The sequence below is a fragment of the Cherax quadricarinatus genome, chromosome 31, assembly GCF_038502225.1.
Source record: "Cherax quadricarinatus isolate ZL_2023a chromosome 31, ASM3850222v1, whole genome shotgun sequence".
Taxonomy (NCBI): Eukaryota; Metazoa; Arthropoda; class Malacostraca; order Decapoda; family Parastacidae; genus Cherax; species Cherax quadricarinatus.
Genome location: NC_091322.1, coordinates 29710549 through 29721373, shown reverse-complemented (window position 1 = coordinate 29721373; position 10825 = coordinate 29710549). Strand labels below are relative to the sequence as shown.

The window sequence follows — 10825 nt, the reverse complement described above, 5'->3', positions numbered from 1 at the left end:
TACAGCTACAGTATATCGCTATTCATTTTAAGAATTTCAAGATAATGAAAAACATATGTAATACAGAAAGAAAAAGTTACTCGAGAGAGGCTGTCAGCCAGACAAGCGCCTGCGCGGTAGTGATGTTGAGGCAGCAGAGCTGAACCAACTGTCAGACATGTGTCTGCTACTGTCTCGGTGGTGTCTACCACCTAGTGTTGGAGTCTACCACTGAGTTCTGGTATCTACCACTGAGTTCTGGTATCTACCACTGAGTTCTGGTGTCTACCACTGAGTTCTGGTGTCTACCACTGAGTGTTGGTATCTACCACTGAGTGCTGGTGTCTACCACTGAGTGCTGGTGTCTACCATTAAGTATTCATCCTTCAGCCGTTATCTCACACACTACACGTGGATGCTGCGCCACTCAGACTGTTGGTCTCGTTAAATCCATTTGTGGAAAGTTGAGAAGTCTTCAAAAACTATTGATTAGCTGTTTTCAAAACGAGATTAGCTGTCTTCATTAGCAAAGATTAGCTGTCTTCAAGGGCGGAGATTAGGTGTCTTCAAGATCATATATTAGCTGTCCTCAAGAGCGGAAATTAGATGTCTTCAAGAGGAGATATTAGATGTTTTCAAGAGAAGTGATTAGCTATATTAAGAACAGAGATTAGTTATATTCGAGAGCAGAAATTAACTATTCAAGAGTAGAAATTAGTTGTATTCAAGAGCAGAGATCAGTTGTATTCAACAGCAGAGATCAGTTGTATTCAAGAGCAAAGATCAGTTGTATTCAAGAGCAGAGATCAGTTGTATTCAACAGCAGAGATCAGTTGTATTCAAGAGCAAAGATCAGTTGTATTCAACAGCAGAGATCAGTTGTATTCAACAGCAGAGATCAGTTGTATTCAACGGCAGAGATCAGTTGTATTCAACGGCAGAGATTATCTGTATTCAACGGCAGAGATCAGTTGTATTCAACGGCAGAGATTAGTTGTATTCAACAGCAGAGATCAGTTGTATTCAACGGCAGAGATAAGTTGTAATCTACGGCAGAGATTAGTTGTATTCAACGGCAGAAATAAGTCGTAATCTACGGCAGAGATCAGTTGTATTCAACGGCAGAGATAAGTTGTAATCTACGGCAGAGATAAGTTGTAATCTACGACAGAGATCAGTTATATTCAACAGCAGAAATAAGTTGCAATCTACGGCAGAGATAAGTTGTAATCTACGGCAGACATCAGTTATATTCAACGGCAGAAATAAGTTGTAATCTACGGCAGAGATTAGTTGTATTCAACGGCAGAGATAAGTTGTAATCTTCGGCAGAGATCAGTTGTAATTAACAGCAGAGATTAACTGTCAGCAAACTCCAGATCTTCCCAAAACATGAACATTCCAGTAAGTTGATTGGTTATGTCTTCCCAACATTTAGGATAATGGTGCTCCCATTAATTATTACGAGTTTAATCACTTTTAACCAGTCATAACATGAGAGCAACAACAGTTTAACCAGTCATTACATGAGAGCAACAACAGTTTAGCCAGTCATTACATGAGAGCAACAACAGTTTAACCAGTCATTACATGAGAGCAACAACAGTTTAACCAGTCATTACATGAGAGCAACAACAGTTTAAGTTAAACATACACTAAACGAACATACATATCCTTACGAACAAACAAATAGATACGGATGAAAAGACTGGTCATCAGTATTATGTCTCCTCAAATATGGAAAAAAAAATCATTATTTCACACCATTACATGAGTTGTTAATCTATGTATGTATGTATTAATACATGTATGTGCATGTATTAATACATGAATGTGTATGTTTTAATGCATGTATATGTATTAATGCATGTATGTGTATGTATTAATGCATGTATGTGTATGTATTAATTCATGTATGTGTATGTATTAATGCATGTATGTGTATGTATTAATGCATGTATGTATTAATGCATGTATGTATTAATGCATGTATGTGTATGTATTAATACATGTATGTATATGTATTAACGTATGTGTGTGTGTGTATGTATTAATCCATGTATGTGTATGTATTAATGCACGTATGTGTATGTATTAATGCATGTATGTGTATTAATGCATGTATGTGTATGTATTAATGCATGTATGTGTATTAATGCATGTATGTGTATTAATGCATGTATGTGTATGTATTAATGCACGTATGTGCATATATTAATGCATGTATGCGTATGTATTAATGCATGTATGTGTATGTATTAATGCATATATGCGTATGTATTAATGCATGTATGTGTATGTATTAATGCATATATGCGTATGTATTAATGCATATATGTGTATGTATTAATGCACGTATGTGCATATATTAATGCATGTATGCGTATGTATTAATGCATGTATGTGTATATATTAATGCATGTATATGTATTAATGCATGTATATGTATTAATGCGCATGTGTATATATTAATGCGTGTATGTGTATATATTAATGCATGTATATGTATTAATGCATGTATATGTATTAATGCGCATGTGTATATATTAATGCGTGTATGTGTATATATTAATGCATGTATATGTATTAATGCATGTATATGTATTAATGCGCATGTGTATATATTAATGCGTGTATGTGTATATATTAATCCGTGTATGTGTATATATTAATACACATATGTGTATATATTACTGCGTGTATGTGTATTAACGCATGCACTGTATGCGTTAATGCATGTATATGTACACGTTCATGTACTCACCTAATTGTGGTTGCAGGGGTCGAGACTCAGCTCCTGGCCCCGCCTCTTCACTGATCGCTACTGGATCCTCTCTCTCTCTGCTTCCTGAGCTTTGTCATACCTCTTCTTAAAACTATGTATGGTTCCTGCCTCCACTACTTCACTTGCTAGGCTATTCCACTTGCTGACAACTCTATGACTGAAGAAATACTTCCTAACGTCCCTGTGACTCGTCTGAGTCTTCAGCTTCCAGTTGTGACCCCTTGTCCCTGTGTCCCCTCTCTGGAACATCCTATCTCTGTCCACCTTGTCTATTCCCCGCAGTATCTTGTATGTCGTTATCATGTCTCCCCTGACCCTTCTGTCCTCCAGTGTCGTCAGTCCGATTTCCCTTAACCTTTCCTCGTACGACATTCCCTTGAGCTCTGGGACTAGCCTTGTTGCAAACCTTTGTACTTTCTCTAACTTCTTGACGTGCTTGACCAGGTGTGGGTTCCAGACTGGTGCTGCATACTCCAGTATGGGCCTAACATACACAGTGTACAGTGTCTTGAACGATTCCTTATTAAGGTATCGGAACGCTATTCTCAGGTTTGCCAGGCGCCCGTATGCTGCAGCGGTTATTTGGTTGATGTGTGCCTCCGGTGATGTGCTCGGTGTTATGGTCACCCCAAGGTCTTTCTCCCTGAGTGAGGTCTGTAGTCTTTGTCCACCTAGCCTATACTCTGTCTGCGGTCTTCTTTGCCCCTCCCCAATCTTCATGACTTTGCATTTGGCTGGATTGAATTCGAGAAGCCAGTTACTGGACCACATGTCCAGCCTCTCCAGGTCTCTTTGCAGTCCTGCCTCATCCTCGTCCGATTTAATTCTTCTCATCAGCTTCACGTCATCTGCGAACAGGGACACTTCAGAGTCTATTCCTTCCATCATGTCGTTCACATATATCAAAAATAGCACTGGTCCTAGAACTGACCCCTGTGGGACCCCGCTCGTAACAGGCGCCCACTGTGATACCTCTTCACGTACCATGACTCGTTGCTGCCTCCCTGTCAGTTATTCCCTTATCCATTGCAGTGCCCTTCCTTTTACGTGTGCCTGATCCTCCAGCTTCTGCACTAATCTCTTGTGGGGAACTGTGTCAAAGGCCTTCCTGCAGTCTAGGAAAACGCAATCTACCCAACCCTCTCTCTCGTGTCTTACTTCTGTTACCTTGTCATAAAACTCCAGGAGGTTTGTGATACAAGATTTGCCTTCCATGAACCCATGCTGGTTTTCATTTATAATCTTGTTCCTTTCCAGGTGTTCGACCACTCTCCTCCTGATAATCTTCTCCATGACCTTGCACACGATACATGTCAAAGACACAGGTCTGTAGTTTAGTGCCTCGTTTCTGTTTCCTTTCTTAAATATGGGGACTACATTAGCTGTCTTCCATTTCTCAGGTAGTTGCCCAGTTTCAAGGGATGTGTTGAAGATTGTGGTTAGAGGCACACACAGCATCTCTGCTCCTTCTCTAAGGACCCATGGGGAGATGTTGTCCGGTCCCATCGCCTTTGAGGTGTCAAGGTCACTTAAGAGCTTCTTCACCTCCTCCTCAGTTGTTCGTATGTCATCCAACACTTGTTGGTATATTCCCTCTTGATGTTCCCTTCTGTTCTGTCTTCCCACAGCCCTTCCTGTCTCTACTGTAAAAACTTCCTTGAATCTCCTGTTCAGCTCCTCACATACCTCCTGATCATTTCTTGTGAGTTCTCCACCTTCTGTCCTTAATCTGATCACCTGGTCTTTGATTGTTGTCTTCCTCCTGATGTGGCTATACAACAGTTTTGGGTCAGTCTTGATTCTCGATGCTATGTCATTTTCATACTGTCGCTGGGCCTCCCTCCTTACCTGTGCGTACTCATTCCTGGCTCTGCGACTGATCTCCCTATTTTCGTGTGTTCTCTGCCTTCTGTACTTTTTCCATTCTCTATTGCACTTTGTTTTTGCCTCCTTACACCGTCGGGTGAACCAGGGGCTTGTTCTGGTCTTCCCGTTGTTACTGTTGCCCTTGGGAATGAACCTTTCCACTGCCTCCTTGCATTTTGTTGCTACATATTCCATCATTTCATTTACTGGCTTTCCTGCCAGTTCTCTGTCCCACTGGACCTCCCGCAGGAAGTTCTTCAACCCTATGTAGTCTCCTCTTTTATAGTCAGGTTTTTCCCATTCTACTCCTGTTATTCTCTCCACTTGCAGCTCTACTATGTATTCAAAGCACAGAACCACGTGGTCGCTAGCTCCTAGGGGACTCTCATACTTGATGTCCTCAATGTCTGAGCTGCCCAGGGTGAACACAAGGTCCAATCTTGCTGGTTCATCCTCCCCTCTCACTCTGGTAGTGTCCTTAACATGTTGGTGCATGAGGTTTTCCAGCACCACGTCCAACATCCTGGCTCTCCATGTTTCGGGACCCCCATGTGGCTCCAGGTTTTCCCAGTCAATCTCCCTGTGGTTGAAATCCCCCATAACCAGCAACTTTGCTCTGCTGGAGTGAGCTCTTCTTGCCACCTCAGCAAGTGTGTCCACCATTGCTCTGTTGCTCTCTTCATATTCCTCTCTTGGCCTCCTGCAGTTCTGTGGTGGATTATACATCACTGCAATGACCACTTTGTGTTCCCCCGACTGAAGTGTACCTGCTATGTAGTCTCTTTCTCCCGTCTCATCTATTCCTTCCATTTTCTCGAATTTCCATCTGTTTTTTACGAGCAGAGCAACCCCACCTCCCCCCCTGCCCCTTCTATCTTTCCTCATGATCTGGTATCCTGGTGGGAAGATTGCATCTGTTATTGTCTCCATGAGTTTTGTTTCTGTAACTGCTATGATGTCTGGGGACTTCTCATTGATTCTTTCTTGCCATTCCTCATGTTTATTCGTTAATCCATCTGCATTTGTGTACCAAACCTCCAACTTCTGTTCTAATACTGTAACTGTGGTGCGGGGGGTGGAAACAGAGGGATCGGTGTGTGATGGTTGGTTTGGATTGTTCAGTTGCCTTGGGGGTGTCGTGGCTGGAGTCCTTCTGCAGGTGTTTCTGGGGGGTGCGCTTGTCCTTCCATTTGATCCTGGGTTATTCTGCTCTCCTTTTTTCATTTCCTCCCATTTCTCCTTTCGTTTTTGAACTCTCTCTTTCATTGTCTTCCTTTCGTCCTGTGTTCTGTCTCGGTCGAGGTACACACTCCGGAACTCCTGCTTGCCTCTCAGCCGTGCTTTCTCCTGCAGGATCATGGTTCGGGTTGATTCTGCCTTGAAAATTACTTTGAGAGGCCGATTCCTTTTCTTTGTGAACCACCCAATTCTCCGAAAATTTGCCACCTGGGTCATGTCCCCCTCGCCTATCACCTTCATGATGTCTTCAATCGCTTTTTTCTCCTCCTGCTTTCTTTCATCATAAGTTTCCCCTTTAGCTTCGTCTAGCCCATAGACAAACACGGATCTCTCCCTTTCCACCTCCCACTGTGACTCCCATTGCATCCTCTGATGTGTTTTAGTTCCTTCCCGTGGAGTGTTCCTTCCTTCAGTCCCTTCCCTCGTTATGGCCCCTATGCTTCTTGGTTTATCCTTCCTGCTCACCTGCTCCTGGCCCCCACAGGTATCTGGTAAGGTCCTTGCACATGTCCTAGTTCCTTCGATGTCTTCCAACCTCTCTTTCTGTCCTAGAGTGCTCCCTGTCTTTGTTTTGGCCCCAAGTGGGTTTGACAGGACCTCTGCATACAGTTTAGTCTCCATGCTTCCTTCGGACCTGTTGTCTGTGTTCGATGTAGCCATTGCCGATGCTACTTCTGTATTATCTTTGTCTCTGTGCTGTTTCAGATGTCTCAGCTCCTCTTCTAATCTCTCTATCTTGATTTCTGCTTCTGTGGCCTGTTGCTTCCACCTTCTGCATTCTGCTGCTAACCTCTCTTCCATCTTCCTTTCCAGCTCATCTAGTCTCCTTCCCCAGTCTTCCTCCCTTTTTTTGAGCTCTATCTCCCATTCCTCCCTCTCAGATTCGTCCTTGGAACCCCTTGTCCTCATCCTGGTTAGGGGGAGGGGAATAGATGGTTAGGAGAGGGGATGGATGGTTGTGGGGGAGGGGGAGGATGGTTATTGGAGGGGTAGAGATAGTTGGGGGAGGGAGTTAGATGGTTTGGGGGAGATAGGGGATGGATGGTTATGGGGGAGGGGGAGGATGGTTATTGGAGGGAGGGAGGTTGTTGGGCGGGGTTAGACGGTTTGGGGAGGGGTTAGGTGGTTTGGGGGAGGGGTAGGTGGCTAAGGTGAGGTGGTTAGGGAAGGGGTGGTACGTGTTTGTGTCTAGTGTTTGTGTCAAGTGGTGGAGGGTGTGTGTGTGTGTGTGTGTGTGTGTGTGTGTGTGTGTGCGTGTGCGTGTGCGTGTGCGTGTGCGTGGTGTGCGTGTGTGTGGTGTGTGTGTGGTGTGTGTGTGTGGTGTGTGTGTGGTGTGTGTGTGTGGTGTGTGTGTGGTGTGTGTGTGTGGTGTGTGTGTGGTGTGTGTGTGGTGTGTGTGTGGTGTGTGTGTGGTGTGTGTGTGGTGTGTGTGTGGTGTGTGTGTGATGTGTGTGTGGTGTGTGGTGTGTGTGTGTGTGTGTGTGTGTGTGTGTGTGTGTGTGTATGTGTGTGTGTGTGTATGTGTGTGTGTGTGTATGTGTGTGTGTGTGTATGTGTGTGTGTGTATGTGTGTGTGTGTATGTGTGTATGTGTATGTGTGTGTGTGTGTGTGTGTATGTATGTGCGTGTGTGTGTGCGTGCGTTTGTGTGTGTGTGGTGTGTGCGAGTGTGGTGTGTGTGGTGTGTGTGTGTGGTGTATGTGTGTGTGTATGTGTGTGTGTGTGTATGTGTGTGTGTGTGTATGTGTGTGTGTGTATGTGTGTATGTGTATGTGTGTGTGTGTGTGTGTGTGTATGTATGTGCGTGTGTGTGTGCGTGCGTTTGTGTGTGTGTGGTGTGTGCGTGTGTGGTGTGTGTGGTGTGTGTGTGTGGTGTATGTGTGTGTGTGTATGTGTTAATGCACGTATGTGTATGTATTTGTTAATTGAGGCGTTTCTTGTTGCAGGCGAAAGTGGCAGTGATGGCAGTAACGACTGTGGCTTGTATGGTGGTAGGTGAGCCTTTACAACCATTAAATCAACCATACTACAACCACGGCCCTTCACACATCAGACTCGGCGCTGACTACAGCAGTTACCCATGGCTTTCTTCCCCTCCACCTCTCATCTATCCATCCTACCCTTCACAACAACCATATTATCTTTCACAACAATCCAACCCTTTGCACCCATCGTATCCTACAAAACCACCCTACCCACCGCAATCATCCTATCCTTCACAACCACCCTATACTACACAGCCACCCTACCCACCACAATCATCCTATCTATATTACTGGCAAGATGACAGCTTGCAGTCTTCTTATCCCTGGAAAACATACTATCCCTACTATATGTTTTATCCCTCCTATCCCGACTTGATGATGACTTCTCCCGTGACAACCAGCAAGCCCTCTGAGTCTTCGGTGTGGCCAACGGGCAGACCAGGGATCACTAGAACACCTTCCATCGTTATCTGGCCCACAGGAAAAGGCAGACGTACAAGGCCACCTTCAAGCCAAGAATGGCCTACTGAGAAGGCTCACACACCTCATCTTTCTACCACCAAGATACCTCTTTGGCCAACTAAAAAGACCACTAGACAACCTTCCGTCCCGGTCTGGCCTATCCAGAAATCCACTGCTACCACTATTCCTCCTTGGCCCACTGGTTCGGTTCAGACCACACGTTTCCCAGCCTACTCAGTCTGGCCAGCTGGACTAAAACAGACCTCCAGGCCTCCGCCGGTCCCTATCTGGCCAACAGGGCCCCCTCGCACTACATTACGTCCGGTAACTCCTGGATGGCCAACTGATAAGCAACAGGCGTTGAAATTTACCAGCGCTACTTGGCCAACTGTCAAGTCACAGACAGTCTCACCTTTAGGTCCTGCGTGGCCAACTGTCAATCCACGAACGATGTCCCACGGTGTTCCCGAGTTTCCTATGAGCATTCCCAAAGCAGTTGCTGTCGGCCCTCGCCTGCACAAGAAAAAACCACGAGCAAGACCTCGAAGTAGCAGCTCTGGCGGTGGGATAAGGTCAAGGGACGGTTAAAAGGTGAAGGTGGGTCATCCTAGCCCTCGTGTCACAACCAGTGCCCTACCCACCACCACTGTCAGACACACTACAGCTTATGCAGTCAAACAGTGAGATACCTACGCTTATTCTATGTAACCTGGTTTAAATAAGTTAGCAATATTTTATTACGATCAATTTACGCGACAAGATTTAGACATAATAATGATGGAAAAGCGCTAAATCCGTAGGGATTATACAAGAGAATGGAAAGCATTCTGGCTAGATTCAAGGAATTAAAGCAAAGATCCCTTTTTAATCACTAGCCATGCTGATACTGTAAAAGTTTTTTTTTGTCATTTGAGAAGCTATCTGGCATTTTATAGTTTGTAATGCAGAAGACATTCCGAATTTATAAAATAAATATCAAATGAACAAGTCATTTTTATTAACACTGTAGAAGATATCTAGATGTACCAGAGAAGTGTATAAACTCACACCATGTTACTGTGCATTACTACCATCTTTACTACTTACACTACCAGTACCACTGGAAACAACCAGTAATACTAACAATACCACTAGTAACAGTAACAATACCACTAGGAATAGTAACAGTACCACTGATAACATGAGCTCGACCACTTGCAGTATAGCTAGTAATACTAGTAACAGTAACAAGAAAATACTGCTAGCAGTACCAGAAGCATCACCTTCGTCACAATTACTAAGAACTAACCACGACCGAGGAAGTGAACTGGATGTGATTAAAGCTAATGAAATATGAACTGACGTGTCCGCAGAGTTTTTTTTATATGACTGTGCCTTACCCCCTCCCTTATCAGAGCTGTTATGACCCATGTGGGCTTAGCGCTTAGTTTGATAATAATAATAATAATCATAGTAATGATTACCCCTATACCTTCCGCCACCAATTCCCCCCCCAGGTTAAAAATATAATAAAAGAGAGTACTAATGGAGGCCTACTGCCGCATGCTAGGCAGGTTTGACTCATTCCCAACTACATACACTTATATACCCGGCAATCTAATTCTAAAGCTATCCAAAGTTCTCTCTTCAGTATTGCTACTTGATAGTTGTTGTTGGTGGTGTTTATAGGGACACTGACAGATTATGCTGTATTGAGCTTCCCAAGGTGGTGATTGCACTAATGCATAACCCACCACAGAACAGCAGGAGGCCAAGACAAGAATGTGATGAGAGTAACAGGGCAACGGTTGACACACTGGATGAAGTGGCCAGAAGGGCCCATGCATCAATACGTTAGGGAAACCACCAGAGAGAGGAGAGGATGAGCCGGCAAGAGATAGAACAACCACTGTGAAAAAATAGTGAACTTCCAAGCGCTTTCGTGATTTCTCACATCAATCGCATCAGCTAGAAAAATGACAGAATGGATAATGAGATACTTCAAAACTAGGAATGTCAAGCCCATGATGACACTCTTCAGGTTGCTTGTTCTATCTAGGCTGGAATATTGCTGCACACTAACAGCACCTTTCAAGGCAGGTGAAATTGCTGACCTAGAAAATGTACAGAGAACCTTCACGGTACACATAACTGCGATAAAACACCTCATCTACCGGGAACGCTTCAAGTTCCTCAACCTGTACTCCCTAGAACGCAGGCGGGAGAGATACATGATTATATATACTTGGAAAATCCTAGAGGGACTAGCACCAAACTTGCACACGAAAATCACTCGCCATGAAAGCAAAAGACTCGGCAGACGATGCAACAACATCCCCGTCCCCAGTGAAAAGCAGGGATGCCACTAGCACGGAATGAGACAACACAGTAAGTGTCAGAGGCCCAAGACTGTTCAACTGCCTCTCAGCATACATAAGGGGGATTACCAACATACCCCTGGCTGTCTTCAGGAAGGCGCTGGACAAATACCTAAACTCAGTACCTGACCAGCCGAGCTGTGGTTCGTACGT

The 10825-nt window shown here is 44.4% G+C and overlaps 1 protein-coding gene across 2 annotated transcripts; it reads left to right on the top strand.

Annotated features, from left to right (window-relative positions):
• The first annotated feature begins 126 nt into the window (after positions 1-126).
• On the top strand, positions 127-9540 carry LOC128696896 (adhesive plaque matrix protein-like). Of its 2 annotated transcripts, XM_070090312.1 has the most exons (3): positions 127-539; positions 586-1383; positions 7815-9540. In XM_070090312.1, the coding sequence occupies exons 2-3, from the start codon at positions 1372-1374 to the stop codon at positions 8901-8903; spliced, it is 1101 nt and encodes a 366-aa protein (XP_069946413.1). In that variant the 5' UTR covers positions 127-539; positions 586-1371; the 3' UTR covers positions 8904-9540. The 2 variants fall into 2 exon arrangements, with proteins under 2 accessions (XP_069946413.1, XP_053644307.1); XM_053788332.2 differs by having other exon boundaries at positions 127-1383.
• The last annotated feature ends 1285 nt before the right edge of the window (positions 9541-10825 follow it).